The following is a 22,077-nucleotide window of genomic DNA, read 5'->3' on the forward strand; positions in this document are numbered from 1 at the left end:
TGTTGGACAGCAATGATGGTATTTTGTACATAACATTTATATTATATATTTGTAATGTATTATATACATATATGTATACACAATATATATAGATATACTATCTATAGCTTTAGTATATATACTGCAAATATTTTTTAAATGAATGACTAAAGATTTAAAAGTCCACACAATTATCATGAAAATACCTCATGTTAATTGTGATCATGTTAATTATGGGAATTATTTTGTTTGCAATTATGTTAATATTTTCTCTCATGTTCCCTCCCTTTTCATCTCCTCATGTAGAGGTCGTCTAAGGTGGATGCTGCTCGCACCTTTTTAGCATCCACTTTGTTTTTTAATGTCGCAGACAGCGGAGAATACAAAAAAAGACACTTTAAATGTGTAATTAGGTTGGATGCATTAGCCTTTAGTGGATTGCTCTTTTCGAAGCAATTTGCCCCAAACGGCATGTCCTCAAGGCCAAATTGTGGCTAACAATCATTAAACCGAGCGAATGAGAATGACATTAAAAAAAAGCACCATACACATAAGAAAAGATACAAGTTTTAAAAAATTATTTATAATATGATACAAGAATATTCTGTGCAATTATGGGCTGTGAAACCTGTACATTATGAACATTATTGCGACCTGAAAGCAGAACGTGGCAGTTTGAAGCAGCCACGACAAAAAACTTGACACACCAGCTGCGCTATAACACAAATGGTTTTCCACTAGAAATACAAAGGCTGTATAGTTAAAAGACTACATATTTATATCATAATATAAAGTGCAAGAGGAATGAGCACTACAGTGAAAAGGCCCGAAGTGCTCTGTGACTTGAGTGTAAACCACCACTGATCATTGTATGGCAAAATTGGCTACAGACCCCAGGGAGATTTTATATACTGAACATTATGCTAACTCATGAAAGTGTTACCAATCTGTGCAATAATATGAAAAATATCATCCACTTATGAGAAATGTCTGTGTAAAATCCCCTTTGATACAATTATAAATAGACATGTGTCTCTATAATGAAGCATAGCACCACAGGCAAATTTCATAGGAAATAAAAATGAGGAATACAAGGTTTTTTTTTTTTTGCATTGAAGAATATAGTAAGAAAATATATGCACTGTTAGTGACTACATGGCATGCTCTGTTTATAGTTCACCATTATCTCCTTCCCGGTGCATACAGTATCTATAAAAGGTCGGAGGTTACAAAAAAGCAAGGTGAAGTCAGCATCACAGTTGAGTGTCAAGAATACAGGAGAGCAGAAAGAGGCATCAAGCGGCACATATCCATGCCAAACAGCCTGGCATGAATTATTTTTAAGGCTGCTGGGAACCCTGTTGGAACATGACGTGACATTAGTATACACGCACTTGAACAATGATGCGTTGGGAGTCCATGGGCTGCTTACCGAGTTTGTTCTTTTACGTTTCCAGCAGTCTGGATTGAGGCGCTTCTGCTCCTCAGCCAGAGCCTTGGCCTCCATGGTGTATATCCTTCTCTCCTCGCTCTTCATCTTCTTCCACTTGTCACCCAGGATGACACTAATGGCTCTTCAGAGAAAAAAAAAGGTCAGTGAGACTTGAGAGGTGTGTTATGAAGCGTAACCGGGGATCGCTGGTGCTTGGAATGTGCACTCAGGCAAACACAACGAGCGTAAATAGAAAATGCTTGGTGAGTCTGAACATCTACGTGTTTTCATCTGACAAATATTAAGTAGCTTTGATCAAATGTAGAATCACTACAGTGTTTGCTTGGCGACTCAGAATGGAAAAACAGCCACACGCCACTTGCGGACGCTCGGAGCACAGAGGTAGGTTGGATGGCAAGATCTATAGTGTGCGTTAAACACTTATTGTGCACTTCCAATACTGCCTTACACACCGCCACTTCCTAAATTACATGTAATTTCACTCCTAGTAGCGATACTATAGTTTGTAATCTGGCTGCCCTTTTCTCCGGGTACTCCGGTTTCCTCCCACATTCCAAAAACATGCTAGGTTAATTGGCGACTCCAAATTTTCCATAGGTATGAATGTGAGTGTGAATGGTTGTTTGTCTATATGTGCCCTGTGATTGGCTGGCGCCCAGTCCAGGGTGTACCCTGCCTCTTGCCCGGAGACAGCTGGGATAGGCTCCAGCACCCCCCGCGACCCTCGTGAGGAAAAAGCGGTAGAAAATGAATGAATGAATATAAAATCCATCCATCCATTTTGTATGCCGCTTATCCTCACTAGGGTCGTAGCTAAGAAAAATCCTGTCTCCAAATATTGTGACTTTTTTTCTCAGTTTTATCCCAGAAAATGTCAAACATATTTGTGTGTTTTGGATGAAAATTAAATAATAAAAATGAGTGGGGATGCAGACTTCTTGTTTGATGCGTGATATAACTGTAATATTAATATTATATGTAGAGTTGTCCAATATTTACTTTTTTGCTCAAAACCGATCTGCCGATATTGTACAACTCTCAATTTCCGATGCCGATATGTGTAACATAACACATGTCCTGTGTTGGAATGAACACATATGTGTTGTATACAGCATTTTCTAAATATCGATTTTCATGACTGGGGAAAAATCCGATACCGATATCAAATCTTTATACCGATATCGGGCCAAACTTCCCTGATTATGTGTTCATACATTTTCTATAAATATCCCAGTTGAGGTTGGCTGAGAGGTACACCCTGGACTGGTCGCCAGTCAATTGCAGGGCACATATAGACAAAAAAATATTCCCACTATGGATAATTTAGAGTCCCCAATTAACCTAACATGTTTTTGGAATGTGGGAGGAAGCCGGAGTACCCGGAGAAAACCCACTCACAACATTCTACATGATGTTAAATTATTATACTGGTATGTTCTGATAATTTCCAGGACATGAGCCAGAATGAATAAATCAAGATTTAAAGGTCGATTCCTTCATAGATGACATTAAATTGTGTATTGCCTAAAAACCTCAACCAAAAAAGCATTTAGAAAAAAAATGTCTGTCCAATCAAAAGCCTCAAAAAAATTAGCACCCTAGCAATTAAAGCAATGCATCAAGTGGAGAATGTGAATACAAATTAATTAGTAGTAGAAGTACCTGTTGTCTTTCCCAGGATACATCTGCGTGTACTCCACTCGGTATTTCTTGGCAAAAAGCATGAAGGCATTCATTGGACGCTTGCATTTTGTAGGTGTGGCACCGCCGGCGCTCCCTGAGGCATGGCTCCTGCCCGACTTCCCACCTGACGACTGCAAGGAGCTGTAGCGCTCCAGTTTGTCGCAGTCCGGGCTGATGGCACCCCCGCTGGACAGGGAAGTCCTGCGCTGACGGGCCATGCTGCTGAGGACGTACACGGCAGAGGAATCCAGCGGGGTAAAGTCGTAACTGCAATGGAAAAGACACAAATTCTCACAATTCTCGTTTATGTAAGATTCAATACAGGCGTCACGGTTCAATATGCATGTGTTACAAGATTACAGTGTATAGACCAGAGGTAGGGAACCTATGGCTCAGGAGCCAGGTTGGGCTCTTTTGATGACTGTATCTGGCTCTCAAGCATTTCTTACCACAATAAAAATGTATTTTTGCTAACATTTTAAAGTAAACATCACAGAAATCACTGTTAAAAATAATATTAAAAATCAAAACTTTCTTATGCATTTTAATTCGTCCATCTATTTTCTACTGCAATATGGCCGACCATATCCATCTTTCCTGATGATATTTTCCAGGTCAAACACCAAAACTTGATTATTACTGGATAATGCGGTAGTCTACCTCGGTCATTGAGATGTCAACATGTAAATGTAAACTTTCCTCCTTTTAGTCAAATAGCTAAAGCTGCAGAAGCAAGCCTTCTGACGAAGATGGCCAAAAGAATAAAATATACGGAGTACGGTGCAAAACCATGCAGCAGCAGAAGTTGTATTAATGGCAACAAGTATTTGATTTATTATTAGACACTGCGCTGCTCACGAAAGTGTGCTGGCCACACCCCATTGGCGTGGGGTAGTGTGCCTGGTCTACGTAATTAGAGCCCATTATATCTAAAACTGTTGGTCTTACATAAACATGCACACATTTTATTGCATTCAATGTTTAAAAAAATGTATATGGCTCTCAGAGATACACATTTTAAAATATCTGGCCTTCATGGCTCTCGTAGCCAAAAAGGTTCCCGACCCCTGGTATAGACGTACCTTCTAAATGTATCAAAAACGACCGAATCGTCACATTTAATTGCATCTGGGTGGTTTGGTGGCAGGCATGTGTCGCCTAGCTGCATCTCATAGCAAGGGATACCATGATGCACCACGGTAAGGCTCGGATAAAAGGAGGACCATCCTGAGAACACACACGGCAAGCAAAATAAGGAAGGTTTGTGCATGACGCCATTTTGTCATTGAAGGAGTTATGTCCAAACCTTTATTTCTGACAAAAAAGGGGTGATCCAGTCTGCATTCAGCTGTTAACAGGCCATCATAGGGGGAGCCGGGGTCAAAGGTCAGTTTCAGAACCGCCTGCCCGAATGACAGAGTCTCTTCATGGCTTATCAACTTCAACCCCTCTGAACCAAATCTCTAAAAATTTGGAAAAAAATAAAACAGAAATGCAACTCAAACATCATAGTCTGTAGACTGCTGCCATCTTGTGGCCGTCCACTAATACAAAAACATCTAAACTAAAGTCGTCAACTACCTTGAGTGAGGAGGAGGTGGAGGACGGCATCATACTCTCATCATCTGAATCTTCATCGGAATCCCCCAGTTCGTCAGCCTCCTGCCACTCAACATTTGGACCACGATGGAAGCGAAGACGAGTTCCTATATTGGGCAACATTCACCATCATTTAAGTCACGGGACAGTTGAACGGCAAATGGCTAAAACATTGACATAATTCTCAGGGTCCCACAGTCAAGTATTGGAAGTGTGTTGTCCAAAATTTAGCCTTGATGCTGGATTTAGACCGTTTAAAAGTACTTTTCACAAGCCCTACTGCAATAGTGCTTACACTTTTTCAGCCTGCAAGCTACTTTTAAATTGATCAAGTATTTACCAGGGTGTGAAAAAGTGCTCAGATCATCAAATACATTTAAATATTAGTCAATGACAATACAAATGAACACAAAATGCATGTTTAAAATATATTTTTTTTTATTAAGGAACAAAAAATCCATACCTACACGGCCCTGTGTGAAAAAGGGCTTGCCCACTAAACCTAATGACTGGTTGGGCCGCTGTGGAGGAATTTTGGCCACTCATCTTTGCTGAATGTTTATGATTCATCCACAGTGCAGGGTTTTTAAGGTCATGCCACAGCATCTCATATGATACAGGTCAGACCCGACATCCACCAGGTTACGTTTATACGTAACAGCACTATCATAACTATGGACTAACAATGCAGTCGCATTTCAACTGCAACATCATGCTATGCTATTTACTTACATTTCCCACGACACACATAAACACGCTCATAGGCCATATTACTCCTAAAACATGACTACAAAGTTGATTTTAAATAATATGGGACTTTTTTAGACTGCTAATAAAACATATTGAACATTTTAGTTGAAGACATCCTTGTACCAACCTTTGAGGAAGCAGTGCCAGGCTGTGGAGGGCCACGAGTGAGACCAGGCCATGTCTTCATCGTCGGAAAAGGACGAGGACATGGAGAATACTCCAGACTCTGACTCGCTACTGGCCTGTTGGTACATACCAAAAGTAAAGACAAATGAAAGCTTTCGGCGACATGATGGATTTTGAGCGGGGTGTCCAAAAGTGTAGTACATAACCGCTTTTTCTGTTTGCCTATGCTAATCAAGCTGATATTAACTACTAAGAAACAAACAAAAAGTGTCATACATTAACACAATGGCTGTTTATAGTATATAGCTTGATATAGCTATGATGATTTTGACCTACAATGGATTGGCTTTAATGTGTTGAATACTCCGTCTGTCTATTCTGTATGTAGCCTTGTACAACCCCGAGTTAGATAAACATAAGCACATGAGTGGATGAAGCTTTACCCTGACACGTCTGCGCTCCCTGAGGTGACCTCTAGAGGGGTTGGGCGCGCTGCTGGCTAAAGGAGGACGGGCATAGGAATGTAAACTGTTGCTGTTGCCAAAAATGTGGACTGGAGATGATCTGGAAATAAAAAGAAAAACAGGCATGAAATTGAACATGGTATGGTAAATGAAATGATATATATTGGTTAATATACAGGTCAGTTATGTAAATAGAACATTGTTGCCGTTTTTTGAGGGTTTTTTTTCAAGGCTTTATAGTCGAAATAGGTGTGTACCATTACATAATTAGGGGTGTGATACTGCTATTTTGTGTGTATGCTACCGGACTTGCCTCCACCCACTGACAAAGAGACTGAAATTTATGCAGTGATGTGCAGCTATAGCTGCGGCTGCAGTGATTTATGCATTTTTATTTATCGTGTGACTAATTAATTTCTTATTGTCGTAGTGCCCAGAAATCATGAACATTGGTCTGTAATCCGTAAGTTCTTGTAGCTTATCGGATCATGCAGGTACCATCATACATAAAGTTGTGAGTGTGTCTTAATATGACGAACATGAACCTCTTATGTGGGGCGTCTTTCAGCAGTGGGCTCTGAGGACTGGTGGCAATGTTTGCCAGCTCGGCAAGCCAGTTGGTGTTGGTCTCCTGGTGAGACACTCCGGCTCCAACCTGGAGCAACAACCCCGGGGACCTCTGATCCTCTTCCACAGCCTGAAGCTCTGGCATGTCATCTGCGGAGACGGCAACAGTAATTGAGTGGCATGGAAATGTTCGCTTTTTATGTGACTTATTTTACCATAATCCATGTGGCAGCCGGGTGAGGAGGGCAGGTCTTCATTACACTTGAGGGGGTCGTACATCTCATCCATATTCTTTGTGACTTGTGTGGTGATTACTCTATACTTGGTTACGCACACTCCATTGTCATCGCCTGCCAAGTTAGCTGGTTGTAGTCAAAACAAACACACAAAATTAGAGACCATGTGACAACGTTTCCCGCATGACTGTATTTATTTGTTTGTGAAATCTAACTCTTCTATTCTTGACCCACTGCACACAAAACAGTGAAAATGTGTTAAAACTTGAACCCCTAAACCACAGTATGGAAAGCAGGAAGTGAACAAATGTAAGATTACTGATTGTAAAAGTACCAGATGGAGGGGTAGGATTTAATAAGCTTTGCTTCTTCCTACTCCTTTTGAACATGTGGAACTGTGAACTGATTATGTGATGCATTCAATTGTAATCCAATGCATGTTCAAATGAAATAAAATCATTACCATTACCATTAATGGCGCTGTAATTAAACACCCAATTTTGATCCCCTAAGTCAGATAACTTGAAATTTCTCACACAACTCTACCAAACATCCACTGTAATGTTTGGGTGTTTAGCCAAATCACCACACAATTTGGTACACACTGGGGAGGGATGGCTACTATTTGCCTTTAAATCATTGACCATCTGTCCAATGTTTATGCAACATTGAGGCTATCTGTATTACATGAGGGGGTCAAAACTAATGTGATTTTAGTGTAATACAAGGCTCGCTACACTTTTACAGCAATAATGACCACTTTTTATGGATACTAACAGAGAAATTGTGGCACGATTGTAGTTTACAGTACAGTAAAACTAATCATCATAATGGGAGCTGTTTCTGTTATTTTGGTTAACTTTGCGACAACATGAGGGGGGGGGGGGATATGACCAGTGCCATTTGACGCCACTGAAAACATCAATAACAACTCGTGTTCTTTTAATACTTAGAAAAGTGCTAAATGTCAGGGCTGTCCTTCCGGGGCCATTTGCAGCCCATCATTTTTTATTGACCTGCAGTACATTGTAGAATAAAAAAAAAACTCTTAAAAATTTGGGAGATCGGGAAGACCTGCGTTCGAATCTCCGTTTGGCATCTCTGTGTGGAGCGTCCACCCCCTCCTCAGGTTAGGACAAGTGTGATGCATTATGTTTCATGTGAATACAAATATGTATTCATATTTATGCATCTCTGACAGAGTTAATATTATCTTTGCAAAGGCAAGAAAATTTGATTCATTTTTTGTATTGACATTCTGTTGTGTAAGTGTATCTACAAAGGTATCTACAACATCTGTAGATTAAAGTGATACGTGATATATTTAACAAATATTTTATTAAGTTGCAGTAATCCAATAGAAACACCATGCAACACCTTTTTTTCGAGCCACTCAAACGCAAGTCTGTGGGTTTCTTCATTGTCTTGGTTTTAATTCCATTACTTATTTAGTGTTTAGACATCTACAGATTAAAATTACATTCAACGCGTTAAACAAATATTTTATTCAGTTACAGTGTCTCAGTAAATATGCAATCCTTTGTCTTCTCCATTAACGCTACAACGCCCACCCTTGGCTCTGGTCACGTGACCATCTGCGTGTAGGCCTTGTTTATAAACTTCGACGGACTCCGCGCATGCGCATGTGAGCTCATTCATTCTCAACTGCGCAGCTTTTAAGCAAAAGTGGCGTTGAAAATACATTGTTGTGCAAATTTTCGATATTACATAACCATGAATAAAATGGTTCGCTTTTAGAACAACGGTTTGTCACGTTCCGGGATAAAAATTTAATTGGACTTGAATGCTGTCGACCGTCAACTCTATCCACCTTGTTGTGTTCTAACGCGCGATTAACTGCACCAGGACGACGCTAATTCACCCAAAACATACATTTATCGTTTATCGTTAAAGTAATGCTGTGTAAATGTAATATTTGTCGCCCCTCGTCGAACATCAGCAATGTCCTCGGCTCAATCTTTTCCAGGCTTTCACTGTAAACAAAAGAATGTCAACAAGTTGAGGCATGACGCAACCTCTCCGTCCTGTTCGAAATGAATGACATCGATCACCGTGGTCATCTTCAAAGCACACTGACACACACATTAAACACGGTGGGAAGAGAATTATAATCGATTGGACGACTTTTATTGCCAAATTGAACTGGTGTCAGATTATGTTTAGCAGCAAAACAACAGGCGCCACAAACGAAAAAAAACATAACCGAACCATTCGACGGTAAATAACCGCTTGACAACCCCATCAAAACATCTCAATGGGTGTACAAACACGACGTCTACACATTTCCCACGCTAAAAATCACTTTCAAAATGTATCTCTTCTGGGGAAAAAAGTATTACAAAACACTCACTTACCAGACCTGTCGCCATCGAGAAACTCTCTGGCATTCACTCGAGGGGCTGGGAGGGAAGGTTCTCAATGGACGCTTTCTATTGGATAGTGAGAATGTCAATAAGACCAATGAAGACATTATATTGGCTATTGCTTTTGAGAAAAACATGAAGGGCGGGGCAGAGTTTGTTGATCGTCGTCTCATTGGATAAAAGTCCACGCCTGTTACCACCCAGGAACAGCTGATTGGCAATAACATGAACAATGCATTGTTATTTTCTTTATCTGTGCAATATGGGAACTACATGTTACTGCTGACACAGGTAGTGCATAATACTGTAATACATAGAGTACAATATATAATTCGTAATTTCCTTATTAACTCCTCATAATAAGTATTAGTATGGTATTATTAACTACACATACTGACATGCTACAACCTCCATCAGTATGTGGTGTAAAATTATGGAACTGATTGAACAGTCTAAGAAAAAGTACAAGCGAGGTTTGTTTTTTGTGTGTTTACCAGGTATATGGAAGAGAGCTAAATGCTGAGAACCACGGCATATAATTTAACAAAAAACACATTGTCTGATCCTAAATCCTTTCATTTACTGTTATTCAATAAAAATCAGGGATGTACTGTGTAGGTGCTGTGTACTGTGTTAGTTTTGCTTGCTTTGCTCGTTAGCTAGCGGCCTTACTAGTTCAACTACATTTCTCGGTTGAGTGATCGTAACATTGCTGCTTCCCACATCAAATATCTTGTCAGTAGTGAAGGGATTTTACTGATCAATCATTGCCTACACAGAAGCTACAATTCTCCAGGCATTTCTATATTATTATTATTATACATACTACATTAATATATGCAGCAGAGTTTCTGCTGGTGGAGTGGTAACCATGGTGATGACAGACGCTCCTTCACATGACATTCCGTACCAGTCCAGAAGAGAGAGAAGTGTAGAGCGACTTCATGTTGTCAATCTTGACAATGCCTGAATGAAAGTTGGAGGTGCAACAACTGAAGATTAAAGGAGACCTATTATGATTTTACCACTTTTATGACCTGTAAATGTATTTAGAATGTTGTATTCTTGTGTTAAACAATATCAACGTTTCAGAAGTCAGCCCTAAAAGACGTTTGGGATGGCTCAAAATGGAGTGGTAAAACTGTTCATTTGTGATGTCACAGAGGGACAGACTTCCTTATATGGTTCATAGTTAGCATGTGACCAATCACAGCAGTGTAGGCCTGGAAGGGGGTCATGGGTGGATACATTAAAACGGACAGTTTGGGCAGGAAGTACAAATCAAAGGAAATGCAGTTAGATTAGTGCAGAGTCTGCCAAAGATAAAAAAGTTTTTAATCAAAATTGAGTGGAAGCTGCCTTGCTAGGTTGTGCTTAAACATAACAGGAATGAACTACTGTGTCATTGTGGCATAAATAGTTAAATACACAGCTGCAAGTTTATCACAGTAAAAGTATCACAATGTATTTGTAATACAGGCACGTCAAATTACCCAGACAAAAAAAAAAGTTAATGATTCAACAAATAAATAAACAGGCAAAGATTTCAACCACCCCAGTGGTACACCCAAAGTTACCCCCCGGGCCCCAGGGTTCAGTACTGGGACAAAAGCTGTTCAATCCATGCACAAACAACATCTGCATAGCCACGGAAGACCTGAAGTTAATATTATTTGAAAATAATAATGAAAAAAAAAATATATCAGAAAAGCAGGAAGTGAACAAATGTAACAGTTACTGATTGTAAAAGTACCAGATGGAGGGATATGATTTATGTCATCATACTGTGCTTTGTGCAAATGAATTTCGCACATTTTGCAGCATTACCTGCAGACCTCTTCCTCATCCTTTTCCCTCCTGCAGCAACCTAGAAACAAGAGGACTGTGATGACTTTACTATGGTGTCTTTTTGCAGATCCCAAGACCTAGGTGCAGTCCTCTCCTGGATTTCATTCACTGTGGCTGCAGCGGCTGGGGTCCTGGGCTGGAGTTGGCTCCACTGGATGTGCGGTGTCACAAGCACCCATTTATGACACACTGCAGTCAGGAAAGATCTCAATCCAGATGACAAATGCATTGTAAGGTGATCGATCATGTTATGAAAGATGACCAGTGTCCAGCGACGTCATTCGCTTGGTGCTATAGGACCCTGTTACTTTGTCAAAACTGATTACATTAATTAAGGCAAGCAGAATGTGTTAAAATGGGTAAATTTGACCATTGACATAAAAGGAGGCATATGCATATACAATGTAAAGTGACAAGAAATATCCCAATATTGACTAAGGCAACACTCTCTATCCTCTTCACTGTTCTCTGGTTATCATACCACCATATCTGACTTCCCTCTGCACGATAAGGGAAAACCACTGATTGTTGCTCCAAAAAAAGATAAGATAATCCATAATGTGGATTATAGAGAACACACAAATCCCTTCTTCATAAAATGTAAAATATTAAAATTCACAAATTTGGTACAATTCAAACCTGTCAAAACAAATAGGCTATCCAATAACTTATGCATGTTGAATTGTGGTAGTGTAAACGTGATATTCTTGAACGTAGCCTTGTTAAATTTAACTGACCAAAATGTTACGATTTATTTATTTTTTCTTGATATATGTTATACTTTATTTAATAACATGAATATGAACAGGAATGAATTTGACTGCATGTTAAATACAAAAGTGTTTATTGACATGAAAAATGAAACATACAGTAACTTACTATGGACTAGTATAATGATTTTGCCAAAAAAAATAAAAATAAAAAATACCAGCGCTACCTACACAAGGGAGTGTAAAATCATGATTTTCAAATTGGATTGAAGATTGTTTTTTGTTGTAGCATTAAACCACAAAGACCTATTATTCGTTCATTGTATTTCATGGTGTAGTTTCCTCTTGAAAATCAACATTATTCCCAAAAAACAGTTGGCAGAGGTAGATTTCCATAATCATTAAATAAGCTTCAGTGACACAAGATGCTTTTATTTTGCACATAAATTCATGAAATATCAGCATATGTGTCAGAAAATGTCCAAGACTGTTGTGTTGATGCCATTTTTCAATGTGTAGGGGCCTCGTGCACTGTGAGTGCTCGCCCCAGGGGCCAAACAATCAAATCCTGTTTTGCTCAGAGCACAAGCGGAGACATTTTCTGCAGAGAATGACAACACAAATGCTCACAATGCGCTTTGCTTATGACCGTTTCGAGCTGAGAAGAACATCGCTGAGCTGCAGCAACCTCCCAACATCCGACCTGCCTCTTTTCAAACCTGTTTTGAAGGCATCAAGCTTGCCGTGTGGTAGATCCCGGAAGAACCCTTCCAGTAGTGCATGAAAAGTGGCACAAAAAAAAGTCTGACCAAGTGTGTTAGACTCCAGAGGGATAACTTTCGAATAGGAAAAGTTTGTAGTGTTGATGTTTTGTGACACCAGTCCTGGAACTTTTCTGACACATGTGGTACATTGCTTATAATGACCATAGTGGGGCAACTTAATGACTTGGAGCTGATCCTAAATACTGACTTCAAATTGTACAACACTGTGTTTGTATGGTCTTAAAAAACGATCCGCTATCTGGCTGAAGTTTTTTTTGCAAAAAGCATAGTAGTAGGCAAACAGCCACACGCACGTTTAACACAGAAATGTATGATGTAAAAAAATGTTGCGGTACCTGCATGTCTACATTCTCTGTGACAACGACAGTGTGAGGGACGTTCTTCAAACACAGAAATTGAGAAATAGTCCCCCCACGTCCAGTATTTTACCTCATGTTTTTATCGAGTGCCGGGGCGTGTGTTCAATACACAAACAAATGTCTACACGTAGGGACACGCAAGTGGGAGGATGCTAATGGAAAACGAGCTTCAAGCAACTTTGGCGTATGTTACTTTACTTCAAACACTCTGCGGCAAACTGTTAAGTCTCATCATGATCATCTTGTAAGAAAAGCTGTGTTAAATGGCTATGTTTTGGGGAGGGGGGGGACAACAAGTGGTGGTCCTTCTTCATGCACATTGCTGCTCAATCTCAGTGCTACTTCCAAACAGGGTCAGCAGTTGCTCCTCATAGTTTGCAATGTTCCTTTTCATGATATCCATGCATGGGCCCAGCAGCCGCTCAAAGGCTTGAACATCCATCACTGGAAAACACAACAATCCAAGACAAGACATGTACAAGAAAGTCATACAACTGCCATTATTCATCATAAAGGCAAATACAAAGTGTTTTCATCTCATATAAAACACTCAGAATGTCAATAATATACAATTATAATGGAAACACTTCACTTTAACACCCTGCATTGAGGTTGTTTAATGCACAAAGCTTCATTTTGTGCCACACGCCAACTCAACAAACATTAAAAAGTACTGCATGTTTTTTTTTTATTACTATATTTAGTCATTAACCAGGGTTAACTTTCTTTTTTACACTTGCGTGACAAGTAACAATATTAAAAGCAAGATTTTCAGGAGTGGTTAACAAATTTTTACACTGCATTGTGGATATTAGCCTCTTAGGATATTAGCCTTTTGAAATTCAGGATAAATGATATCAGACTATATAGTTTTCATTAAATAATAATAAATGAATTCAGGATAAATTATATCAGACATTGGTTTTAATTAATTAATAATGAATGAATGATAAAGGATATTAGACACTGCTTTTCATGAAATAATACATAGATTAATTCTAATTAAATGACAGCATTCTGCCTCTTCCATATACCAAAAATAAAATTTCTGTACATAAGTCACATATATATGATACTCAATTAATATCAGGGTTGAAAATTCAGGAATTTCACAGTATTTTTTTAATTCCATGTTATGAACACCCAGAATTTACCCCAGAAAACATTTATTTGTATATTATAGTACTTTAACATTAGTTGTTAGTTTTTTAAAATGGTTGTTGTGATTTTATCAGTATAGTGAGGCTTGTTGCATCCATTTCCACGGAAAAGCGACAGTATTTGTATCGGTATACTTATACAGTAGATCTAATAACATTAATGCCATTATACAGTATATACATTTTACATTTTAATGGAATGAAGTGTGCTACAACATTACAGTGAAGCCATTTCAAGCTAAAACAATTAACGCTCACGAATATGGTCCAACACTTACCCAAGCATTTGACACTTCCCACAGCGTAGGCGGAAGCAGCTCTGGGCTTGTTCGTGACAAGCGCCAGTTCCCCGAAATACTGGCCTCTGGAGCATGTAGCGATTTCCACTTCCTCTTCATCCGGCTCATTTTTCATCTGTAAAAAAGGAAACAAACACACACACACACACACACTATTGTATAAGACACCAACCAAGTCACTGTGTGAGTAAAACGTCAGTAACTCTTACCCTGCTCCTCTTTATGGTGATCCTAACATGGCCAGATTCCACAATGTAGAAACAATCTGCCAATTCTCCCTGTTATTTAAGCCAAGTCATATTTTAAAATCTACTCTATAGTATACATTTCTTTAAGTATACTGTATGTCACCTGTGCAATAATCTGCTGTGAGTCATAGTAGACTTTGGTGGATATGACATCCACGACCTTCATCCTCTCTGAGAGCTGTAGATGAAGAAAAAGACAAGATTGACAATAGCTTGATGTGTCATTGCATACCGCGGGCTCAAACAATACTGACCTCCAGTGATGTAAGCAAGGGTAGTGTTTCAATGAACGCCTCGTACAGCTTCCTCTTCTTGGCGTTGTTTTTGACGATGATCCTCCTGAACGTCAAACGATCCTGTGAGAGGGAAAACATGCTTCAGTCATATTTATAACTTTGATTTTTCTACTGCTTATCCTCACGAGGGTCGGTGGGTGCTGGAGCCTATCCCAGCTTTCTCTGGGCAAGAGGCGAGGTACACCCTGGACTGGTCGCCAGCCAATCACAGGTCACATACAGACAAACAACCATTCACACTCACATTCATATCTATGGACAATTTGGAGTCACCAATTAACCTAGCATGTTTTTGGAATGTGGGAGGAAACCGGAGTACCCGGAGAAAACCCACACATGCACGGGGAGAAAATACAAACTCCACATAGAGATGGCCGAAGGGGAATCGAACTCGGGTCTCCGAGCTGTGAAGCCTGCGTGCTAAACACTCCTCAACAGTACAGCCCATATTTATAACTTCATTCATTCATTCATTTTCTACTGCTTTTTCCTCACGAGGGTCGCGGGGGTGCTGGAGCCTATCCCAGCTGTCTTCGGGCGAGAGGCGGGGTACACCCTGGACTGGTCGCAAGCCAATCACAGGGCACATATAAACAAATTGGTGACAATTTGAAGTCACCAATTAGCCTAGCATGTTTTTGGAATGTGGGAGGAAACTGGAGTACCCGGAGAAAACCCACACATGCACAGGGAGAACACGCAAACTCCACACAGAGATGCCCGAGGGTGGAATTGAACCCTGGTTATTTATAACTTTCTCCATATAATATTTTTGTGTTTGTATGTTTGCATACAACTTCCTGTCTGGAGTTTATATACAATGTATGATGATAAACAACTACAATGTATCCCACAAGGCATAATTAAATCACATATCATCATTACATTTACATGTACTCCGGTTTCCTCCCACATTCCAAAAACATGCTAGGTTAATTGGCGACTCCAAATTGTCCATAGGTATGAATGTGAGTGTGAATGGTTGTTTGTCTATATGTGCCCTGTGATTGGCTGGCGACCAGTCCAGGGTATACCCCGCCTCTTGCCCTAAGACAGCTGGGATAGGTCGCACACCCGAGTGAGGATAAGCAGCATAATGGATGGATCTTTTTCTTGATGGTGGACTTACGAGGCACCACAGGGCTCCAGGCAAGGTGGCGATGATGGTGGCAGCCCTCGGAGTGTTGTACATCAGCGCCAATTCCCCAAAGCTGCCTCGGTTGTCGTAGCAGCCCACCAGCTTCTCTGCTCCGTCCACGTTGACAAAAATGCTGAAGGTCCCACTGAGACGAGTACAGAAAGGTGATAAATTGATTAGTGGAGTGTAGATGTAGTTGATGATATTTTTAAATGCAATACCGTGAATAAGATCACCTTTCAATAACATAGAAGTTGTCCCCATCATCATCTTGGTCAATTATGTGTTCTCCATCTGTGCAGAACTTCTCAAACATGGCATCCAACACCTGAGACATCTCTTCCTGTGTGGATCAACACAACATTAAAGAGTTAGGCTGTTGTTTTAGATTGTAGTATCATTAACAATAACTCATACATGATTCATTGTAATTGCTTACGCACAGGATCCAAATTCTTGAATAGAAGAATGTCCCTGCACGCTTCCTGTAGTCTCTGCCTCTGCTCATCTGTTTTGGGGTAGGTGACCTGCACATTTACGTTGTATTATTTTAATGCAGCAGTGTCAAACTGAAAGCCTGAGAAAGCCTAGCAATCATGCATGTCAAAATGTTTTACGTTGTGCAATTGTAGATTTTATTTTTTGGGTACTGTGAGTGGAATTCGGACAAATGACTGTTGTTGCCAGGCAGAGGTTTCACTCCACTGCATCTTAATGACTGTCGTTTGCACCACCAAAAAGTGAAACCAGTCTTGGTTGGGGATGAACCTCAACCTCAGTTTAGAGCTGTCCTATCTAATGTTTGAGCATGAACTATAAAGCCTGCTTGGATGAGAGGCAAAATGTCTTCTCACAGTCCAGTTGTGCCACACATTTAAGGTAAAGTTGCAGCACTCTGAGGAAAAACACAACTGTGATGTGGCCCACAGTTTGATCTCCCTGCTTCAATAGGGCCAAAAAAACAAAAAACAAAGAAAAAAACAGCAATTCATATGCAAAAATGTAAACAAAATATGTGTTGTTACACATGTGGATGAACAGGAAAAAAACCCCAGAATGTATATAGGTATTAACAAATAAACACAGTAAAATAAATACTAAAGTAGAATTTTTTAAACAGCAAAGAAAACAGAAAAAATAATTAAATGAAATGAAACAATAAAATAAAAAAAATGTTTGATGACAGCACATGACATTATATATATATATATATATATATATATATATATATATATATATATATATATATATATATATATATATATATATATATATATTTTTTTTTTTTTCTCTCTGAAAAGAGATTTTGGCTTAGAATTTACACCGGATGCCCTTCCTGATGCAACCCTGGATGGGAATCAAAGCTGTGACCTCTGTCATGCAAAGCAGACGCCACCACCAGGGATATCGTACAATTCATTCATTCATTCATTTTCTACCGCTTTTTCTTCACGAGGGTCGCGGGGGGTATTAGAGCCCATCCCAGCTGTCTTCGGGCGAGAGGCGGGGTACACCCTGGACTGGTCGCCAGCCAATCACAGGGCACATATAGACAAACAACCATTCACACTCACATTCATACCTATGGACAATTTGGAGTCGCCAATTAACCTAGCATGTTTTTGGAATGTGGGAGGAAACCGGAGTACCCGGAGAAAACCCACGCATGCACGGGGAGAACATGCAAACTCCACACACAGTGTGGAATTGAACCCTGGTCTCCTAGCTGTGAGGTCTGCGCGCTAACCACTCGACCGCCATGCCACCCAATTCAACTTTAATTAATTAAAAATAAAAATAAATACAAAAGGCCATATTTTGAGTGAGGTAGGTTACTACTGCAGTCAAATGTCATCACATTAATAAGACTAAAATAAAATATAAAAATATAAAATATTCCTATTTATAGCCTAGAAAAGCATTGCATATTGAAGCATGCTTACCCTTGGCTCTTTATCCTCCTCGTCTTCATCAGGGTTGAAGGCTTCAGCACACACTGTAACACAAAGAGCAGCATGTCAGTCACCGACATGACAAGACTCCAAGTTCAGCCAAAACACTTTCACTTTCATCCATCCTGAAGACAAATTCTTGGCCTAACTTTTCCACCAATTCATTGTCTAAACAACGAGACAGAGACAAAGTAGAAATACACTAGGTCATGTGCTTTGGACAGTGAGCAAAGACAGACGGAAAAAGACTGATATAATGATGTCAAACATCATTTATATATAATAATAATGCTGACACAGTCCAGGCAGCAACACTGAAACTCACCTGATGCTCGCCTGATGAATCTATTTATTACCGGCGCTAGAAAAAAAAACATAAAAGCACATTAAAGTCCATCTTTATGTAGGTTATCAAGACTGAGCATGCGTTTAAAGCAACAGAAAAAGCATGTTGACCTCATTTGGAATATTCAGTCTGAATGAGGACATCTTCTTTGAAGTGTCTCCTACTTGAATTACATTTAAATAACAATAAAATAAAAGTGTGCATCGAAAATTCATTAGGGACACCTGCGTAAGCCAAAGACATCCTGTGCAGGAAACCTGCCTTTAGAATGATAACACTCTGATAATTGTGGTTTGCAGTGGTGTACAACTGCAGTGCATCATACTGAGATGTGTTTTTAATATTTTGACACTTTTATTGATGTGACCAAAGCATGAGGAGCAGCTTTTAGCTATATGTAGTGCATCTGCATAGGAAAAATGTTGTAGAGGGCCCTGTTAAGCTTTTCCCACTTGCCTGACCTATAAATGTTGTATTCTCATGTTAAATGATGCCAGACCTTCAGATAATGAGGTTTGCGCATTTGGAAGTGAGCCCTGGAAATAGTTAGGGATGGCTCTGAATGCTCAGTTTCAGAGAGTTGTTGCTAACATCCCTTATAAGGAAGCCGGGCTTCCTTATATGACATTGTATTATATGACATTCATTGTTTTGTGAATATGGAAGAACATGGCTTTCCAACGTTACTTGGTCATGTTTTCTTTTTACTTCTTTATTTTTCTCTTTCTTTTCCTCTTTTCTTTCTCTTTTACCCTCTTTTTCTCTCTCTCTCTCTTTTCCTTCTTTTCTTTTTCTTTTTTTATCAAAATGCCAATATTTAAAGAAATGCTCCAAATGTTTGATAGACACAAAATATTGTGAGAAAATACATGTCACATACGCCAATTATGCAACTTTACAGAGTGACAGATGTAATTTTAAAGGACTTTTTTTTTTCATATAAAAATGCCAATATTTAAAGAAATGCTCCAAATGTTTGACAGACAGAACATATTACCTGTGGAAATTTTTTTTATATGCCAACTTTATGCTGCGGGCTGCATGGTGTATGAGTGGTTTGCGCGCAGGCCACACAGCTAGGAGACCCGAGTTCGATCCCACCCTCGGCCATCTCTGTGTGGAGTTTGCAATGCGTCCGGTTTCTCCCACATTCCAAAAACATGCTAGGTTAATTAGCGACTCCAAATTGTCCATAGGTATGAATGTGAGTGTGAATGGTTGTTTGTCTATATGTCCCCTGTGATTGGCTGGTTCGCCCGAGGACCGCTGGGATAGGCTCCAGCACCCCTCGCGAAGATAAGTGGCAGAAAATGAATGAATGAATGAATATACCGAATCAAGTCTGTCATCTACGTACTTCAAATAGCTTCTGTTTACTATGCTTCAACAGAGAGGTGCCACCCTGATGATGTCATCATTCCACATGAATCACGCCTGAGGTACTTTTAGCCCTCATAGACTCAATCTTTACAGTGCGCAAGCTCTAAGTAACATTTTATCAGTGTCCTAACTGTGTTTATTCTGTGTAAATAAGCGGCTGTCTGTGTAGCAATATAGAGTGTGCATACAAAGAGCGGGGCGCAAATTACATCGATGTCTGGAGTTACTAATAGCATTTTTTTGGTCTACTCATGTTTTTCTAAACACAGGTAGTCCTGTAAAAAAACATATGAAGAACACAGTTCTACTACCGATGTTTTAGAAAACCTACATTGCCACTCTTTGAGATCATACACAGTAAGTCAGGGGTCTCCAGCCAGTAGCTCCTAACCACTTTTCAATTAGCTCTCCAAAGGGTTATTCATTTATTATCAACTCCTATTCTGACAAAATAAAAAATTGGGGTTCGGCAGTAGTCTGGAACCCAGTAGTCATATTCCAGCTGCAATAGGTGCAGATTCTGGAAGATCTAGAAAGCTTTCTGTGCAGGTCAGTGTGTATAGCTGCTCTATAGGAATCCACAACTCAATACAAAGGGCCGGAAAATGAACATATTAGGACCCAATTGAAACTGATTTGTAATGCATCACTTGCACAGTACAGTTCATTAGCTCAAACACTAACATCCAAAGGCTAAAAAAACACAAACATCAAGATTATTTAAATGCAAAAGAATAAAATAGTAATGAGTGACACATGCACATTGTTAGGTGATCCACTGAATGAAAGCTGCCTTTACAATGAGAAGCGTTTTGACTATTTTGACTGTCTCATCTTAGATAACCAACACATTAGGAACAGCTATATACTCTAAGAAAGGTACCTTGAAACAAATATCTCCTGACAGCTCTAATAATGGACCTCATTGGATTGTGCAAGTGTACATATTGCTACTGCCAGTGTGCATTACATGGCAGATCTTAACCACTAACACTAAAAATCTGAAAAACACAAACATTGGTGGTATTTTAATGCAAAATAATAGCATAGTTAGCTTCATTATTGCATGCAGTATGCCCTTTTCCTGCAAGCCACCACTGGGGTGCATTGTCAGCTATCGTTGCTATATGCTACTACTCATCTAAATGACACAAATATGATTTAAATACACAACATTTGTATATTTCACGTTCGTTTGCATTTGTTTTGCAGCGTTGTTGTTAAATATTACGAAAGAAAATGCATGCAATGGAGGCCCTCACATGCCGCAGGCCTTGCTGCAGGATGATAGGCCATCTCTGATCAAATATGAGGTCATTCTGAGGATTTGTTGGGTTTTATTTTAATGCCTCCATTATAGTGCACCCGTGGATGTGAATGCGAAGTACAGCATCCACATCTGCCTCATTGCTACATGCATTACATCCACATCGCTCGTCCCCCCCCCCCCCCCCCCCCCCCCCAACATTCATTGAGAACGTTGGTCTTTTACCTTCAAAATCCTCGTCGTCGTCATCATCGTCGTCCTCCTCGCCGTTCTCCGAGTCAATCTGCATGGCCTCGTCGAGGAAATTGACGGCTTTTCCGGCTCTGGCGTTGGAGTGTGGCTCATTGCCGAACGAGGCCCCGGTGCTCTCCCTGTCCTTGAGTCGGGTGAAGTACTGCAGGGCGAACTCGAGCAGGTCTCCGGGCTGGTTCCTCAGCACTTCCACGGTAAAGCTCTGCAACAGCTCCGTCAGTCCCTCGGGGATTTCTATACTCATTCCTGTGATCAAGTTGCTCTACGGGGCGGAGGTACCAAAGCGGCAGCGAAATTTGTGCAGAAAAGAGGCGGGGGGGATGGGAGGTTGGATGGTGGCTCAACAATTATTAAAATCACAACATGGAAATATGGAGGAAAAAGGAAAAGCGTTCGATGTGGTGTCAGCAAGCCATCAAAGGATGCTCTTGAAAATGGCTCTTTGGTCCAAGCATCTTCTCTTGCTGCTGCTGCTGATGGCTATAGAGGAAAACCCACGCATGTGACCCAGGTTTCCATGGCAACCACCCATCCAATGATTGCGTAGGAACGGCAGCAGCAGCAAAAAACGGCACTCCTGTCACCTAACGCAAATGTATAGCTTTAGAAAACATACAATTTATGGTAATGCGTTATAGTGTAGCCTACAAAGGGTACACTTTAAGTGGTTTTTAAATCTGTTGCGACATACTTAAGTAGAAGGCCCTCCCCCCAATAAAATCCAATACCAAGTGTGTCCACTAGAGGGAAAAATACCAGCTGCAGGATTGTTCCACACGACAGGAAGCACACTATG

General features: G+C 40.0%; 2 protein-coding genes across 3 annotated transcripts; both read right to left on the minus strand.

The window, feature by feature from the left end:
* Positions 1-530: 530 nt before the first annotated feature.
* On the minus strand, positions 531-9,309 carry hbp1 (HMG-box transcription factor 1). Its single transcript, XM_058076415.1, has 11 exons — positions 9,233-9,309; positions 6,837-6,983; positions 6,600-6,771; positions 6,034-6,154; positions 5,592-5,706; positions 4,697-4,821; positions 4,422-4,578; positions 4,198-4,342; positions 3,095-3,382; positions 1,412-1,553; positions 531-1,337 (listed from the first exon to the last, which is right to left on the minus strand). Exons 2-11 carry the CDS (start codon positions 6,907-6,909, stop codon positions 1,320-1,322), a joined length of 1,356 nt encoding a protein of 451 aa, XP_057932398.1. The 5' UTR covers positions 6,910-6,983; positions 9,233-9,309; the 3' UTR covers positions 531-1,319.
* Positions 9,310-11,916: 2,607 nt separating this feature from the next.
* Positions 11,917-21,784, minus strand: LOC131131162 (cAMP-dependent protein kinase type II-beta regulatory subunit). 2 transcript variants are annotated; one of them, XM_058075596.1, is made up of 11 exons: positions 21,255-21,784; positions 18,362-18,397; positions 18,028-18,080; positions 16,528-16,611; positions 16,321-16,427; positions 16,076-16,229; positions 14,905-15,006; positions 14,754-14,828; positions 14,612-14,680; positions 14,382-14,517; positions 11,917-13,387 (listed from the first exon to the last, which is right to left on the minus strand). In XM_058075596.1, the coding sequence occupies exons 1-11, from the start codon at positions 21,523-21,525 to the stop codon at positions 13,254-13,256; spliced, it is 1,221 nt and encodes a 406-aa protein (XP_057931579.1). In that variant the 5' UTR covers positions 21,526-21,784; the 3' UTR covers positions 11,917-13,253. The 2 variants fall into 2 exon arrangements, with proteins under 2 accessions (XP_057931579.1, XP_057931581.1); XM_058075598.1 differs by lacking the exon at positions 18,362-18,397.
* Between the last annotated feature and the right edge of the window lie 293 nt (positions 21,785-22,077).

Source organism: Doryrhamphus excisus, chromosome 6 (genome assembly GCF_030265055.1).
Source record: "Doryrhamphus excisus isolate RoL2022-K1 chromosome 6, RoL_Dexc_1.0, whole genome shotgun sequence".
Taxonomy (NCBI): domain Eukaryota; kingdom Metazoa; phylum Chordata; class Actinopteri; order Syngnathiformes; family Syngnathidae; genus Doryrhamphus; species Doryrhamphus excisus.